Source organism: Perognathus longimembris, chromosome 10, assembly GCF_023159225.1.
Source record: "Perognathus longimembris pacificus isolate PPM17 chromosome 10, ASM2315922v1, whole genome shotgun sequence".
In the NCBI taxonomy this organism is placed as follows: Eukaryota; Metazoa; Chordata; class Mammalia; order Rodentia; family Heteromyidae; genus Perognathus; species Perognathus longimembris.
This window is the reverse complement of record NC_063170.1, coordinates 19,964,529-19,981,116: the sequence shown is the minus strand read 5'-3', so window position 1 is coordinate 19,981,116 and position 16,588 is coordinate 19,964,529. Positions and strand designations below refer to the sequence as shown.

The 16,588-nt window shown below is 53.6% G+C and overlaps 2 protein-coding genes across 6 annotated transcripts; one reads left to right on the top strand and one right to left on the bottom strand.

Moving 5' to 3' along the window:
• The first annotated feature begins 1,008 nt into the window (after window positions 1–1,008).
• Window positions 1,009–7,233, top strand: LOC125358028 (testis, prostate and placenta expressed). 2 transcript variants are annotated; one of them, XM_048354868.1, is made up of 7 exons: window positions 1,009–1,233; window positions 4,516–4,577; window positions 4,852–5,026; window positions 5,572–5,633; window positions 5,792–5,856; window positions 6,178–6,210; window positions 7,060–7,233. In XM_048354868.1, exons 1-7 carry the CDS (start codon window positions 1,011–1,013, stop codon window positions 7,088–7,090), a joined length of 651 nt encoding a protein of 216 aa, XP_048210825.1. In that variant the 5' UTR covers window positions 1,009–1,010; the 3' UTR covers window positions 7,091–7,233. The 2 variants fall into 2 exon arrangements, with proteins under 2 accessions (XP_048210825.1, XP_048210824.1); XM_048354867.1 differs by having other exon boundaries at window positions 5,714–5,856.
• A 3,132-nt stretch (window positions 7,234–10,365) lies between these two features.
• On the bottom strand, window positions 10,366–16,440 carry Znf319 (zinc finger protein 319). 4 transcript variants are annotated; one of them, XM_048355481.1, is made up of 3 exons: window positions 15,748–15,876; window positions 14,977–15,150; window positions 10,366–14,140 (listed from the first exon to the last, which is right to left on the bottom strand). In XM_048355481.1, the coding sequence occupies exon 3, from the start codon at window positions 13,884–13,886 to the stop codon at window positions 12,126–12,128; it is 1,761 nt and encodes a 586-aa protein (XP_048211438.1). In that variant the 5' UTR covers window positions 13,887–14,140; window positions 14,977–15,150; window positions 15,748–15,876; the 3' UTR covers window positions 10,366–12,125. The 4 variants fall into 4 exon arrangements, with proteins under 4 accessions (XP_048211438.1, XP_048211440.1, XP_048211441.1 ...); XM_048355483.1 differs by having other exon boundaries at window positions 14,977–15,145; window positions 15,748–15,847; XM_048355484.1 differs by lacking the exons at window positions 14,977–15,150; window positions 15,748–15,876 and adding an exon at window positions 16,353–16,440.
• Between the last annotated feature and the right edge of the window lie 148 nt (window positions 16,441–16,588).

Genomic DNA, 16,588 nt, shown 5'->3' with positions numbered 1-16,588 from the left:
GCAATGGGCATTGTCTCCACACCGTGTTCCCTTCTGGCTGTGCATCTGCCCAGTCCCTTCCCTCCCCCTCCTGCCCACCGAACAGCAGAGGAACACAAGGTCCTCACAAGCCTGCCTGCCTGGATCTGTGACCTGAAAACAAGGTAGCATGGTTGGCAGGTAGAAGTGGAGAACCCTCTCTTCCTTCCCTGCTCTACCCCATCAAGTCCCACCCCCCACCTCTGCCACCCCCAGGCCCTGTCACCCTGCTTTCTCCTTGTTCCTCCATAGTCCAAAGCCATCTTCCTTCTACCCACCTACCCCCTTCTCCATCTCCCATCTCCAACATGAAGTAGGGGAGATAGTAAACAGAGTCCAGTTCTTACTCAAGTGTGACGGAAAGGCTTCCTGGGAATATCTGCTTTTTAAAGGGAAGACACTGAGAGCTGTAGAGGTAGCTCAGGGGCACAGCATGTACTTAGTGTGCCAAAAAGCCCTGGTTTTAATCCCCAGCACCACAAAAAAAAAAAAAAAGGAAAAAGGGTTTCTAGTTTAGTAAACATTTCAATTCAAGCTAAACATCCCTAGCCACGTTTTTTCCAGTTCAAATCGACCACACCTCTTCCCTTTCTTGAAAACAACTCTATATCTCTCCGGAGAGTCTGGGGGAAAGGCCAGATGTCTTAGGCAAAGACATCTCCACAACTAGATTTGAGCTCATTATCAACTTGGCTGTGGCTTCCTTTTCCTGTTTATTCCTTACAAGAGTCAAATGCCACCTCTCTTAGTCCATTCCCTGAACAACCAATGCCAGCCGCTCCATATTTCCAGAACTCTCCTCCTATGCTGACCTCCTTCATAGCCCTGGGAACCGTCTGTGCGTTGTGCCTGTGTGCCTGTGTGTGCGTCTGTGTGTGTGGTCAGAGTCAATAAATGTTTGACTCACAGACAGGTTAAAGGTGTCTTCCTGCTTAGAAAGCCTGGCTGGCAGGAGCCAAGACTGAGCCCCTTTTGTCCCCTGCTCCGCAGCTATGGCCCGCATTATTGATGTGGTGCCCTGGAATGACGGTTCTGCGCATGTGTATGCATCCCCGGCCATCCTGCTCCCGCTGGAGCGGCAGCGCAACCAGCTGGCTGGCGTGAAGCATCAGCTCTACCACCCCGCCCTGCCCACCTTGCGCCGCATGGACATGGACTCGGTCAAGGCCTGCCTCCCCGACGAACACTGCCAGTCCTCCACCTACTGCCGCAAAGGTCGGCACCTCACCAGGCACTCGAGCCAGGCCTTTGGGCCTGTTGTTTGTTTGTATTTGTGCCACTAGTTGGGTTGGCACTCTAGCACATGAGCCCCACCTCCACCTCCAGCTTTCTGCTGGTTAATTGAAGATGAGTCTCATCAACTTTCTTGCCCTGGCATGGACTTTTCTACCTTGTTGGAGTCAACATGCAGTCCTCAGATCTCAGTCTCCTGAGTAAGATTATAGGTGTGAGCCACTAGCAGCCAGTTTGTTTGGGTTTATTGAGCTAAGGTCTCAAGATGTAGCCCAGGCTGGCCTTGATCACTCTGCCTCAGTCTCCTGAGTGCTGGGATTGCAGATGTGTAGCACCACACCCAGCTGGTAATGGCCTGGTCACCAGCAAAGGAGACATGAAGCTTATGTGGACATGTGCACTTACTCGTCTTATTAATGGAGAGAGAACTGTGAGGAGATTGGTCATTGCTATAGTAGGAATAATAGAAATTGCAACAAGAACTTCTGACCAGCCTCCCCTGAACTCCAGGATCTTTCCTCAGAACCCCATCAGGAGTTCACCCCTAGGCACCCCCAAAGGCTTGTCCCATGAGTGAGGAAGAACATGTGGGTCACAGTAGAGTCCCGATCAGCCAGGTAAACATTGCGGGCTAAAGTCTTTCACAGGTGACAGATATGGTGTCAATCCTCATGCAGCAGCAAGGAGAACTGGGCCCCTACTGTGCACGTTGCTGTTTGACAATTTGGCTAAGGAAGGACCTGAATGTATATTCTTTTCTGCCTCCAGTAGTCTTAAACTTCAGATTCTAAACAAATGGTATCAGTTATCACTTGTGTGGATGTGTGCGTGATGCTGCTGATGGGACCCAGGGCCTTTGGGTGTGCCATGACATGATAGGCAAGTGTTCCACCACTGAACTACACCCCGGCCTTGGTTTTTGTTGTTGGTGGTAGTGGTTGTAGGGCTGAACTCAGGGCCTGGGCAGTGTCCCTGAGCCTCTTTGTGCTCAAGGCTAATGCTCTACCACTGGAACCATAGCTTCACTTCCAGCATTTTTGGTGGTTAATTGGAGATAAGAGTCTTACAAACTTTTCTGCCCCAACTGGCTTTGAACTGAGATCCTCAGATCTCAGCCTCCTGAGTAGCTAGGATGACAGGTTCGAGCTCAGGCAGGTCTTGACCTTGCCATGTAATACAGACTGCCCTCAAACAATCTTCCTGCTTTCACCTCCTAAGTACTGAAATTATAGGTGTGTATACCTGGTGTTCACATTAGCTTTAAGAACTACATAATACAGATGTATGATTTATTTAACCAGTCCTTTAATGATAGACATTTGAGTTGTTCCCAGTTGTTTACTATTACAACACTGAGATGGGTCCCCATCCCGTACCATCACTTGTGTCCATTTAGGACCATGGGATCAAAATGAAACTGGAGATTTAGGTTCCAAGCCCAGACTCCTGGATTCCTCATGTCAAATTCAGCCACTGGCCCCAACACACCAAATAAAGAATAGTGGTGAAGGGGAGAGAAAGATTTATTACAAGGCACAGGCATACCTCAGGATGAAAGTACTTCAGTCCATCTTCTAGGTACAGACATTACCTTTAGATTTCAGTAGACTCTTGGTCCAAGTGTGCCTGGTTGGTCCTAAAGGGTTCCTGAATAAGTGGTTATCCCTGTCATCATTTGAAGAGAGCAACTGGTCAGAATAAGTAAGACATTGCTGCCTGGTGGGTGGTCTGTTCTAGGAGATGCTGCTGTTCTTCCTTGCTGCCAGGTCATCCTTAGTTCTGTCCTTCCTGGCTTGCAAGGATTGCAAGATGAATGGCTCAAGCTGGGCACCAGAGGCTCACACCTGTCATCCTAGCTACTCTCCTGTGAGTTGAATATCTCAATTAAAAGCCAGCCCAGGCAGAAAAGTCCTCATGAGACTTTTATCTTCAATTAACCACTCAAAAATTGGAAGTGGAGCTTTAGTTCAAAGTGGTAGAGCACTAGCCTTGAGCACAAAGAACTCAGGGACAGCAGCAGGTCCTGAGTTCAAGCTCCACAATTAGACAAAAAGAAAAAGAAAAAAACCAATGGTTCAACAGTTACAAAAATGGAGGCAGGGAAGCCAAGAATTTTTCCTGCCTTTGGTTGATTTGTGGGTCCAAGTAAGGAATCAGTACTTTGCAGCAAAAGCGATCTAAGTACTTGTTACAAATAGGCACTTACAATTCTAATAAATAATGCCAACCACTATCTATAAGCTCCAATCGATTTACATCCCCTCTGGCAATGTGTGACAAAATGCTCTAATTTATTAGATTGTTCCCAATCTAATAGGTCAAAATTGTTATCTTAATGTAGTTGAAATGGGCATTCTTGCCAGGTACCAGTGGTTCACACCTGATAGTCAGCTCCCTGAGTAGCTTTTCAAACTTTGAAGATCAAAGTTTTAATTCAGCCAGAGAAGAAAAGTTTGTAAGATTCTTATCTCTAATTAATCACCAAAACACTGGAAGTAGAGCTGTGGCTCAAGTGGTAGGGTCCTAGCCTGGGTTGAAAAACCTAAGGGACAGCACCCAAGCCCTGAGTTCAAGCCCCATACCAGCACAAAAATAAACAAAATAAATATACATTCTTATGAATAAAGTTGCGCTATCTGCACAATATTGTTTACCCTTTTGCTTCTTTTTCTGTCTTGATTTCTAGGAGCTCTTGCAAATATTTGAGGATTGCCTCAAATGTAAAATTGATAGAACTATTTTTTCATTAATCTTTAGACTTATGTTTTGTCATGCAGAAGTGTATTGTGCAAAATTATTAATCTTTTAAGTATTTGGCTTCTATTTACAAAGGCCCTCCTCATTTATAAGGGAATTCACAGGCATTTTCTTCTAGTAATGCTATGGCTTCTTCTTTTTTTTTTTTTTTTTTGGCCAGTCCTGGGCCTTGAACTCAGGGCCTGAGCACTGTCCCTGGCTTCTTTTTGCTCAAGGCAGCGCCACTTCTGGCCGTTTTCTGTATATGTGGTGCTGGGGAATCAAACCCAGGGCCTCATGTATACAAGGCAAGCACTCTTGCCACTAGGCCATATCCCCAGCACCTTCTTTTATTTTTTTTTTTACATTGATCTATATGGAATCTATTCTGTTGTATAAGATGAAGTATCCATACCATTTTAGATGATGCAAAGCCAACAGTTTTTGCTTTAAGTTTAAAGCATAGTGTGACTAAATCTCTCTTCTGGAGGGGGGAACAACTCCTCTCCTTGTATCTTCTTTCAACAGATGAGTTTGACAATGCCCGGTTCTCCCTCGTGGGGGCCCCCAGCAAGCCTCTGCAGTGCCTGGTGAGTGTCCTTTGCCCTGGTCCTGCGCTTCCTCTCAAGCCCCTCTGGTCCTGGGCTCTACTCCCAGGGGTCGTCCTCAGCTGCCTGCCTGGACCCCACCTCCACCCCATGCCTACCAGACAATCCAGACCCCTGCCTAATCCAGGCCCCTAGGCTTCGGGCACCAACCCGGACCTACAGGCCAACTGTCAACTCAGGGGCAGGAGATGGGAAAACCCCACACACACCCTATCCCTCCCACCCGCAGGGGTTCTGATCCCTACCACCCTGGCAGGACATCACACCGACCGGCCAGAAGATCCACAGCAGGTACCGAGAGGGAAACCTGGAGCCCCTTGCCCCAGGCCCCAACCGCCTCGACTGGCCCTGCTTCACGCGCGCCATCGAGGACTGGTCCCGCTCCGTGTGCTCCGGCGAGCAGTTCAAGAAGCGCTGCCCGACCAAGAAGGGTCAGACGGTGCTGTGGGGCGGAAGAGGGGCGGGGAGGAGGGGTGTAGGGAAGGGGACACAGAGGGGAGGAGCGGGGCAGCGGGGAGAGACCTGGGACCAGGGGACAGTGGGGAGGGGGACACAGGGGGGAGGGTCGGGGACCGCGGGGCGGAGCCTCGGGAGCCGAGAAGCAGCCTGGTCCACCTGCAGGAGAGCCTGGGACCGGCGCTTGTGGTGGGGAGGGAACCAGGGGCCGGGGCCTGGCCCGGTGAGCCGTGTGCCTGATCCTGGGTGCCCAGTATCAGTTCTAGAACCGGCGGCACGGAGTCGGAAGACGACCTGGGCCCGGCGGGTGGGCGAAGGGCGTGCTTCCCTGGGAGCCGACACAGGCGCGGGGCAGGGCTTTGGGGTGGGAGGGTTCCGCGTGCCGGGCGTGGCTTGCGCTGGGCGTGGCTTTGAGTTGGGGCGGGGCTTGTGTCGGGGCGGGGCTTGAGGGCGTGGCTTGGGCGTGGAAGGCGGAGCTTGTTGGGAAGGGCTGGTTCTCCATGGTGGGCTTTCTCCGCAGCGGAGCGGTTCAGCGGCTATGCGGTGCGAAACCTGAAGCCCGAAGTGACCCAGAACTGGCGGGTAGGGAAGGATGTCCTCCCCGGGGTCCTGGTGGGAACTGGCTAAGAGAGTCCTCTGGTCCTCGGGGCCAGGATCTCCAGCAGGGAGCGCCCCGGGGTGGGCGAGGACGGGGGTGTTGGACCCCTCAACTTACCAGCCCCTCCCTGTGGCCCGCTCAGTACTGTCTCAACCAGAACCCCAGTCTAGACCGCTTTGGACAGAAGCCCATGCCCTACGACTCACTGTAAGTGATGCCACGCGCCTCGCACCCGGGACCCCCATGTCTGCAGGAGGGAAGGGGGAATCTCGGCCACTTCTGTCGGCGCAGGCCCAATGCTCCTTGCAAAGGCGATGCCTGAGAAGTACCAATGGGCCCAAATTGCTATTTCAAAAATATTGAATTCCTACCAAACTAAGCACTAAGTCCTTGCTGCCCCTGCTTTGGGAATGGAGGCGTTAAACAGAAGAAAGGTTCCTTTGTAATCCCTTGGTGGGTGGCATGAGAGGCCTTTGCCGCTTGAGGTTCACTACCCACGGTTTTGTTTTGTTTTGTTTTGTTTTCCAGGAATGCTTTCAGACACTTCGGATCCCACTACAGGTAGGAATTCTTCCCCTATCCTCCCAAAGGCTGGCCATGTCCCCATCTGGTCGTTTAGGGCCTGCTTAGGGTCAACCTGGGAGGAGAGGGTGGCCCTCTTAGGGTCACCCTAAAGCAAAGGTCCTCAGATGTAAATGAGAAGTTAGAGTAGAGATCTTCAAGCATCTCCATAATCTTCCCATCTCATACCTCCTCAGCCCTACCTGCACACTTGAGCAATATCAAACTCTTTGGTGCTGGCCAGGCACCCCTGCACAGTCCTGCACTGTCTTTGCACTAAGTAGACCTTCCTCCTTTGCCTGGAAAACATCTCATCACTCTTCCAAGCCCAACCCAGATTTCCCATTCCTCCTTGGAGTCTTCCCAGCCCTTTGCTCAGGGAAGAGAGACCACCTCACACTCAATTTGGTTATCACCTGTGCGTCCTTAGTGAATGACAACCAGATTGTTTTGTTATCATCATTGATGCACACACACACACACACACACACACACACACACAGGAGAAAACTTTGGATTTACTCCTGACAGAGGAGGTTCACTAAATGAAAAATGAGTGAACTTGGTTCATGGTTGGGGATCAGTGGAAATAAGACTGAGGCAAATTGGAAAGGGGGTGGGGGAGCCTGAAAGCCAAGAACAGCCAAAAACATATAAAAGGAAATTGGGAGCCATGGAAAGCTGGACTACATACTAAAATGTGTGTAGTCAAGACGACAGGCTGAAATGTACCTGTTTTCAAAGCTTTGAGAGTAAAAATCTGGCTACATGGGGAAGGACTAGAGAAGGCCTTGATTTCTCCTCAGGATGTTCTGGAGGCCCAGATCTTGCATGTTTCTTTCTCCACAGTCGTGTCAACTACCTGACTCCCTGGCGTTAATCTGTGGACAGGAGGATGACCACCCCCAAAGCTGCTGGACCAAGCCACCTCAGGTCCCCCAGTGGGACAGGGGGTATATTGTGGTACCAACTATCTCCTCAGAAATTCAATTGAGCCTGTCTAGAAATAAACCTAATTGGTCCTCAGAATCATCAGGGGTATGTGTGTATGTGTGTGTGTGTATGTGTGTCTGTGTCTGTGTCTGTGTCTGTGTGGCTAGAAGGAGGTCAGGATCATAGCATAATAGCATTTCACCCTTGCCTGTCCCCTGCCAACTCCTTGAGGACTGGTGGATACTTGGTGCCCTTGGGAGGAATGCCAAGGCCTAAGCCTCAAGCCTAGCCAGGGTGGGCGTGCCAGGGCAGGTCTGGAAGCCAGGGCTTCCTTGTGTTCTTATCTCTTGTTCACAACCCCACTCCCACCCCTACCCATGGTCCTGAACTTGAGCACCATGGAGAAAGGTCAGGGACTAGAAAGGGATTTGTGGGGCATCTCTGAAACCCTCACATCAGTATACTCTGGGAGCTTCCTGCACCCCAAAGTTTCCCTGAAGAGGCAGAGGTGGCCTCTACTTCCAGTGAAGCAGCATCATATAGAATATAAACTTGTGTAAGATGCCTGAGATGAAAACATCCTCTTGCCCAAGGTACCACCAATAAACATAGTATCTAAGCAAGTCATCTGATTTGTTCTATCCATGGGGAAGTAGGACTAGACTTCATCTGTCCCTAACTTCCCAGTCCTGCATCCCTTTTGTGAAAAGCAGGTTTGACAGCCTGGTCAGACAGGGTGGCCCTCCTGGGGCAGAAGACCTGAGCCTGGCACAGGGCTAGTACCTTTTCTCCTGGCCCTTGAGGGAAGGGGCTGCAAGAACAGGTTTGTATTGGGACAAAGAACCACTAAGCTCAAGGAAGTACTTGTGGTCCTGGGCAATCTGAAATCATGTCAATCAAATCAGTCATCCTATGCCAAGTTGTGTGTCCACCTGCATGTGTATTTACTATGGAAAAGGTCAGTGTTTTCACCTAAGCCTCAGAAAAATCAATGCCTGCTAAGGCTGGGAATTCTAGCTCATGCCTTGTCTTTCCCATATACTAGTATCTACTGCAAACTTACAGTATCACAAGGCCCCAGTATCTGGAGGAAGGAATTTAAGATCCTCCCATCCGGCTTTGTTACAGAGTTGGAAACACATTATCACCTCCTGGAGTGTTTCCTCTGGGTTTTACTAGCACTCCCAGAAGTGAGAACTGGTGCTCCTTTTCACAGCTGGAGAAGCAGAGGCCAAACTAAACCTTGGTTAGCTTCAGGCCACACCTAGAACCTAGGTCTCAAAATCCCAGCACCTGGCATGGTGCGCATTTGCAGAAAAAAATTCTCAGAACAGTGCTTTTTCTGCTCAACTTAAGAGATAAGCAAGATAGGTTGTGTTGTGGTTTGATAGGACAGTAGAATCTGCCTCACTGGCTTGCCATTTCTTTTAGGGGTAGAGAAAGAGGGGCATGGTGTCCATCTCCATGTCCAAGTGTGGGCCTCTGCTCATGACAGCAGAGGCCTGAGCATGGAGAACAGACAGGAAGTAAGGCAGATCACACAGTCCCTTGGGGGTCTGATGAGGACATATCCCACCTCCTGCCACATTATACAGGAAGGTGTCCTTCCTGCATGTGTGGAAGGGAATGTATGACTGGAAAAGTTCATCCCAAAATGCAACCCAGCAAACATCTGAGGCCTTTTCCTGGGCTAGTGCTGGGTGGCTGACAAGATGTTCCTTGGGAGATGTTTCTGGTCCACTGGGACAGAGAAGCAGGCACAGCCAACTCACACCTAAAACTATATTCCTCTAGCTCAGGGCACCATGGATGGCAATCCTTACTAGCAATTTAATCAAAGATTCTTGTCCACTTGTACACGTGTATCTGTATTTCACAAATATAAGAGGCTGGGAACATGGCTTAGCGGTAGAGTGCTTGCGTAGCATGCATGAAGCCCTGGGTTCCTTTCCTCAGTACCACATAAACACAAAAAGCTGGAAGTGGTGCTGTGGCTCAAGTGGTAGAGTGCTAGCCTTGAGCAAAAGAAGCTCAGGGACGGGGCTGGGGATATGGCCTAGTGGCAAGAGCTTGCCTCGTATACATGAGGCCCTGGGTTCAATTCCCCAGCACCACATATACAGAAAACGGCCAGAAGTGGCGCTGTGGCTCAAGTGGCCGAGTGCCAGCCTTGAGCAAAAGGAAGCCAGGGACAGTGCTCAGGCCCTGAGTTCAAGGCCCAGGACTGGCAAAAAAAAAAAAAAAAAAAAAGCTCAGGGACAGTGCCCCAAGGCCCTGAGTTCAAGCCTGATGACTGGAAAAAAAAAAGTTATGCCTGAGAACAAAGAAAATATAGAGTAAAAAGAAAAAAGAAGGCCAAGTTTAGAAGGCACTTTATGAGATAGGTGATTTTAAACCCATCTTAAAGGTGGTAAGATGGGCCTGGGGAGATTGGGTGACCAGCAGAGCTGGAAACAAGCCAGCCGAGCCTGCAATCACTATATTCTTGGTGCTCTGCTTTCCTGCTCACAGAGACAAGCCAAGAGCAAGGAGGAAACCAGGAGTGAAGGTGGAGTTTCCTGGGGATGGGGCCATCCAACTAGGGCTTAAGAGGACAGGATATTCCATCAGAAAGCTCAGAAGTAGAGTCCAGTAGCAAGCATCTATTGGAATCTGAGGAAAGAAGATTGCTTGAGCCTAGGAGTTTGAGATGATCTTGGGCAATATAACAAGACTGTCTCAAATGGGGGGAGGGGGGGGAAGAACCTCTAGTAAGAATCCAAACTTTGGTGGCTCACCTCTGTAATCCTAGCTACTTGGGAGGCTATGAATGGGAGGATAGTGGTGTAAGGCCAATCTAGGCAGAAAGAGTGTAAGATTGTCCATCTTAACGGGGAGAAGCTGGATATAGTGCTGTGTACCTTTTATCCTAGCATAGACTCCTAAGCCCTAAGACAGGAGGAGACAAGTCCATTCCTGAGGGCTTCAGGTGTCCTGTCAATGTCCTCCCCAGCTATCCCACCAAAGCTTCAACGGTGGCTCCATTTAACTCTCACATCTGGCCAGAGAAAGGATTAACCCTCCTCTCCAGCTCTTTGTATACACTGATGAAATAAGTCCCCAAGACATCATGTGACTTGGCCAGGGCTATGCAGATTCAAAGCTCATGATTCAAACCTATCCCCATGTCCAGTCCCTTCAAGGTCCTTCCATCCTTGTGAAGAATGAGCAGACAAGCAGAGGTCTGGCCTATGATGGTCAATGTCTTTACTTCTAAAGCATACATTGGACTCACTATATATTAACATCAAAAGTGGCTACCTAAAATGGAGTCCTTTTTAAAAATTCCAATATTCACATTTATGTATAAGATCCAAAATGACATGAAATTAAACTATACAATGTTATGAATAGTATAACAAACTGCTTTTAGAAAGCAAAATGAAAGAAAAAAATAGCTGTTGGAACTGTTACAAGCCTGGATTCCAGTCTTTTGAGGCATTGTGACCAAGAATAAGTACTGAGGAAGGGCTAGCGCCTCTGCAGGCCCAGGAGAACTCGGTCAGAACAGGTAGAAGCGACTGTTCAGACTTCCTGAGGTGACACATCTTCCCATCCCACTGTACCCGTGCCATGTACTCTTCAGTCTTCTTCCAAGACCACAAGCAGGGAGGTTTGGGGCTGGGGTAGAGCTGGGTTTAGAACGGTCTGCAGGTTGGCTGGGCTCCGGGGGGGGGGGGGGGCTGGCTGTCCAGCAATGTTGGTAGACCATGTACTTGCCAGGAACACTGCCTATAGGACTCCATAATCATCTTGCTTCTCTGTTCCCTGCACCTGGACACTTGCTGCTCTGAGGGTCCTGCAGACAGCCAGAGCCCTTGGGATATTCCAGGAAGACTAAAGGAGAATGTTCTGGCTTTCAAGTAACCAGATAATGCCAGAGCATTTTGACAACTGAGATCCCTCAGGTCAAGTCAAGAGCCAGGCTAATAGAGGGATGGTGTTACCTCAGGCTGGAAGAGCACTGTGAAGTCAAGAGTGGGTACCCACTCCCACCAGGGGTACCTAGGCATGGCCTTGACACCGTGAGGCTGTGTGACACTTAGAGGCTATACCTCTGAGCCAGAACACTTTGGTTCACACAATATGGAAGAGGACATGTATTTATGTCTGCTGGAGAGATCATGGGCTTGGCCCTACCTCCCAGTAGGAGGTCTGCCAGCCTTACCTTTCCCATGGACAGCTCTCTATGGTGGGGGAGATGTCTGGACTGAACTCATACTGGAGCCCTTCATGTCACAGACTAGACCCATACTGCACAAGTGGTGGGGGTGCTTCCAAGGCACCTGTGCCTGGTTAGCCACAAACACAGACAGTGGCCTTGTCATCCTTCCATGGACTGCACTGTCCCTCCTCGAGGGTATCACAGGTACATACCTGCTTGCACCTCTTGTATGAGCCCTTGCTCTTCAGGCAGCAGAGTTCCCTATCCTGTACATCTTTACTAGAAACTCTGGCTGGAACAGAAGGTTGTGGTTTCGATCTTCCCTCCTTCCCCCCAAACAGCAACTTGAAGGAGACGCCCTACCTGCCTACCTCTGGGGCCCAAGTACTGCCTTGCCCCTCTCCTCCTTCCAGACAATCTGGCTCCTAAGAAGCTAAAAGGTTTGGGGAGGCTGAGTTGACACCTCCGCCCCCAGAGTTCACAGGGGTCACCTGACTGCCCCTGGGACTCCAGGCTCCCAGAGATGAGAGAGGTAGAGATACTCTCCAAGGGTAAATCCTACGATGGGAAAGGGTTTGTGGAATCAGGACTGGCCACAGCATTTGGGCTCCTCTGCTGCCAGGCTGGTGCCAGGGTGACTGAGCAGGTGTGCTGCCCGCCTGCACAGGACCCTTCTGTCTCCTCTCTGGGGGGCTCAGAACATAGAGCTAGGTAGGGGACAGGATGCCATGCAGCTGCAAGGTGAGGCTGGGCTGGGCCAGGTGGCTAGGGCCCCGGCTTAGGGCAGGCATGCAGCTACCTGGTAGGCGCCCTCGGCGGCAGCTGCCGCAGCACTGTGCTGGGCACTGTGCTCCTGCAGCAGGGCCATGTCCAGGAAGCGCTCGCCACACCACACACACTTGAACTGCTGCTCTCGGGCGTGCACGCCCTGGTGCTTGTTGAGATGCTCGCGCTGCTTGAAGGCCTTGTCACAGTTTGGGCACTTGTAGGGCTTCTCGCCTGTGTGCACCCTGCGGTGGCGCTGCAGGTCTGATGCGTACTTGAAGCGCTTCTCACAGTCTGGGCACTTGAGCGGCTTCTCCCGGGCCGGGTCGCAGCGGTGCTGCACGAACTCGGAGGAGGAGAAGAAGCGGCGCTCACACAGGGTGCAGCGCAGGGGCTTCTCAGCCGCCGCGCAGTGTGTCAGCTGGTGCTTCTGCAGGGCCGACGCCCGCTTGTAGGCCTTGTTGCACACCGGGCACTTGAAGGGCCGTTCAGTGGAGCCCGGCAGACACTTGTGCCGCAGCAGCTCAGCTGACTGGTCGAAGCCCTTCTGGCACACGGGGCACTTGAAGAGGGTCTCGAGGGTGTGCACGTGCTGGTGGTAGAGCAGATGGCTGGGCTGGCCGAAGCCCTTCTCACACAGGCCGCATTTGAAGGGCTCCTCAGTCTTGTGCGTGCGCCGGTGTCGCATGAGGGCGTACTGCTGCTTGAAGCCCATGGGGCACAGATCGCATTTGAAGGGCCGCTCGGCACTGTGCGTACGCTCGTGCTGCCGCAGGTCAGAAGGCCGCTTGAATGCCTTCTGGCACTCACCACAGCGGAAGGGCCGCTCGCCGCTCGGGGTGCAGGGGTGCTGCAGCAGCTCTGAGGACTCCTTGAAGTGCAACTCGCACACATTGCAGCGGAACAGGTGGTGCTCGCCCGAGTGTGCGTACATGTGGCGCACCAGGTGTGAGCGGTGCTTGAAGGTCTTCTCGCACACGGCGCACTTGTAGGGTCGCTCCGAGCTGTGCGTGCGCTTGTGGTGCACCAGGTGGGACGACTGGCTGAAGCTCTTGTCACACAGCGTGCACTTGTATGGCTTCTCCCCGGTGTGGATCCTCTCGTGCCGAGAGAGCTCTGACAGGTGCTTGAAGGGCTTCTGGCAGATGGGGCAGCTGTAGGGCTTCTCAGGCTGTTCTGCGGGGGCAGCCGGAGGAGGCGGAGGTGCCACCTGGAGCGATGGGGCCCCTGTACTAGCAGCTGGCTCGGCAGACTCGGCCGGCTTGTAGGTCTTCTCACAGATGGAGCACTTCACCAAGCCAGTGTGGGCGCTGTGGTGCTGAGCCAGCGAGGTAAGCAGTGAGAACCCCATCTTACAGACTCCGCAGACGAAAGGCTTCTGCTCAGCCTGCACACACTGGTGCTCCAGCAGGTCCGTGGCTTGGTGGAAGATCTTGAGACACTGCGTGCACTGGAACGACCTGTCGTGGCCCACTAGACACTGGTGCTCATGGGGGCTGGACAGGTGTGCCAGGTCATGACCACACACCCCACATTTGGGGCCTGGGTCCCCTGCTGCCTGCAGCGGTGCATGTTGGGGGGGCTGGAGGCCAGGATCTGGCTGCAGGAGGATGCCATAGACAGCACAGCCCAGGGGGTTCTCGGCTGTGCCGGGGGGCAGTGAATGGTCAGTCAGCGCTGGTGGTGGCTCTGCATGGTGCTGAGGCTGCGGCGGCTGGGGCTGCTGGGGCTGCTGGGGCTGCGTCTGTGGGGGCTGCTGCCAGCTTTCTGACATGCTTGGGAAGATGAAACAGGGTTTGGAGAGTAACGGCTTCAGTTTCCTGCTTAAGGTGACACAACCTAGAGAAAGAAGGTGTCCAATCTCAAGGATGGACAAGGACCTCAGACAAGGCACAGCAGAGGACTGATCAAACAGCTCTGGACATTAACCAAGAAGACAGACTACAGGCTGTGTTTACAGGGCTGGGGGCTCTTCAAGGCAGGGTCCCAGCAATGGCAAGGAGGTGCTGCCTTTCCCAGTGATCAGTTCTGTAGGGAAGAGAGACATTGTGAACTTGAGGTAAGAGCAAACAACCCTTCTCTGGCTCCTCTCCCTATGCTGCCCACACATGCCACTCAAACATCAACCACATCAGGGAAGGGAGATGTCAGCGACAAAATCTACTGCTTTTCTTCACATACCACAGAAGAAGACCGAGGGCACAACATCCAGGCAAAGGGAAGGGGAGCTATCCCCACTCCCACCCACTTAGTTCCTCAACCCTGAGCTAACCCCAACCCCCATGAGTCTGATTTCAGCTCCCTGCTCAGTGAGCAATCTCACATGTGAGAATCTGGAGTGATCTGTCCCTGAGGCCTGCCAGCCCTGCTCTCATTTCATTCTAAGTCCAAGTGTAAGACATCACTGTTCAGAGGAACCGCCTGTTAGCCCAAGGAGGCAGGCAATATTAGGCCAACCATTCCAAAACCACTCTCTTGTGTGACAATCCTGCCCACACTGCCCTCCACCCTAGCCACATGCCTATTCTCTCTCCACATAATAGGACTCTTGGTGCTGCTGAGATCTGTAGCCATAGACAATGGGCGTTAGTTAGATGACAAGTTCACAGACCCACCCAGCCTGGAGAGCCACAAAGCAGAACTTCCTTACTCTAGTAGTTTCCCAGAGTGCCACCAAGAAAGAAAGTTCTAAATCCTCCAGTGTCTCCGGCAGGCCATCAGGAGAAGAGAGGAAACTGTACTCATCTCCTTCAGAGACTAGGGTGTAGCAATCTAACCACAGAGGCTTTCTGCTCTGAGTCCCTAACATTCCAGGCACCAATACAAGGCAAAGCCCACCAAACCCAGGCAAACCTCTAACTCACCACTTTGTGGCAGCAGAAGGTAATGCCAGAGAGAGGGAGGAACTTAATGCTAGAGGCAGCCTATTTCCAGGTTCCCAGCTCATCTGCCTCTTGCATTTAAAAGTTTGTAAGTTTGCTCTAGAAAGGGAGAAAGGTAGAAGATGCCCTCGTGGGCCAGACTGGCTTCCAACTGTTCTGCCAAAGAAACAAATATCAAGCTAACACCCGTCATCCTCCGCATCTTTCAGGGAGAGGGGCAGTGTGGCTCCTCGCACCAGCAGACAGGTATTGTAAGCCTTGGGGGAGGGGGAGAGGTGGGCTGCTCAGAGCGCCGTCTAGGTCTGGCTGCACCAATCCAACTGTGTGTTGTTCTTCCTGGCAATGGCTGCCAGCCCCACCCCCTCCCTGCAGCAATCCCACTGCCCACTCCGGTCCTCCACCGGGAAGGTGCGGCCAGGAACTCTTGCTGGTTACTCGGCAAACAGGAGGGGAGGTCAGGAGAAACACCCACCTGCGCCCCACCCCAGCCCTCCCACCTCGCTGGGAAACCGCCTCCCGGGTCACCCAGCTGGACTGACTCCTGTCAGCCCCCCTGCGCAGGATGGCCGGGCCGCCGCGGCCCGGGAGTGGGTGGCCGGGCCCGAGGAAGGCCCCGGAGCTGCAGGCCCTACCCGGAAAGCGGCCGGCGGGTCGGGCCGGAGGGGCGGGGGAACGGCGGGGCCGGCTTGGGGAAGGGGTGCGGCGGGCGCGGACGTAGCCCCCAGGACGCAGCCCCGGTGCTCCGCCGCTCACCTGGCTCCGGACCGCCCGCGGGGCCCGGCGCGGTGCCAGCGGCGATCAAGCTGCTGTCTCGGCCGTCCCTTTATTACGGCTCCGGCGGCAGCAGCGCGGCCTGTGCGCGCTGCCAATCCACGGCCTCGCGTAGCGGCGGCCGGCGGACGGACTTGCGGCGGCCGGAACCGAGGAAGCGAGACGCGCAGCAGGGGAAGCGGGGCTGGGGTAGAGGAGCGCCGGGAGAGCGAGCGGACCGACGGATGGCCTTGCACGGACCGGCGGACGCACGGGCGGGCGGCGCGGGGCCAGGGAGGTGGGGCCGGGGAGGAGCGGCGGCCCGGGCGGCGGCGGCGGCGAGGCGAGGGCGCCCCCTGTCGGGAACCCCGCGGCCGGGCCGGCGAGGAGGGCGGTGCTCCGGCCTACAGGCCGCGGCGCTACGGCTGACAGGGGGAGGGCGCCCGGCTCCCGCCCACTCCGCTTCCGGAGAGGAGGCGCCCGGGCCCGGCCCGGCGCGATTCCTGCACCTGACCGCGAGGGGCCTCCCAAGCCCTCTGGTTTGGCTGTGAAGGGCTGGACCCCGGGACTCAAGACCACGGGCCCGTTTAAAGAAGGGACTGTGGAACCTGTGAGGCGGGAACGCCGAAGTTGAGGAGCTCCAACAGGCAGGCCTCCGCGCGCAGACGGCGAGCCGGCAGCGTGCGGTCCCCGGGCAGTCAGCGCGCACAGCCCAGCCCGCTCTTGCCCCTCCCGGCGCCTCCCCGCCCGGCCCAGAGGCGGTGCTACACCAGGTCCCGCCCCCCGGAGCACTTCCGGCTCCGCGGAACTCCGGATGCGCTGTTGAGGTTGCTGGCGGACTGGC

Bases quoted from the DNA above. Each gene is read 5' to 3' on its own strand.
- LOC125358028 (XM_048354867.1), top strand. From the start codon at position 1,011: ATGGCCCGCATTATTGATGTGGTGCCCTGGAATGACGGTTCTGCGCAT. The intron at 5,634-5,713 runs GTAGGGAAGGAT...CAGGATCTCCAG, and splicing joins AAGTGACCCAGAACTGGCGG to CAGGGAGCGCCCCGGGGTGG. The intron at 6,211-7,059 runs GTAGGAATTCTT...CTTTCTCCACAG, and splicing joins CACTTCGGATCCCACTACAG to TCGTGTCAACTACCTGACTC.
- Znf319 (XM_048355484.1), bottom strand. From the start codon at position 13,886: ATGTCAGAAAGCTGGCAGCAGCCCCCACAGACGCAGCCCCAGCAGCCC.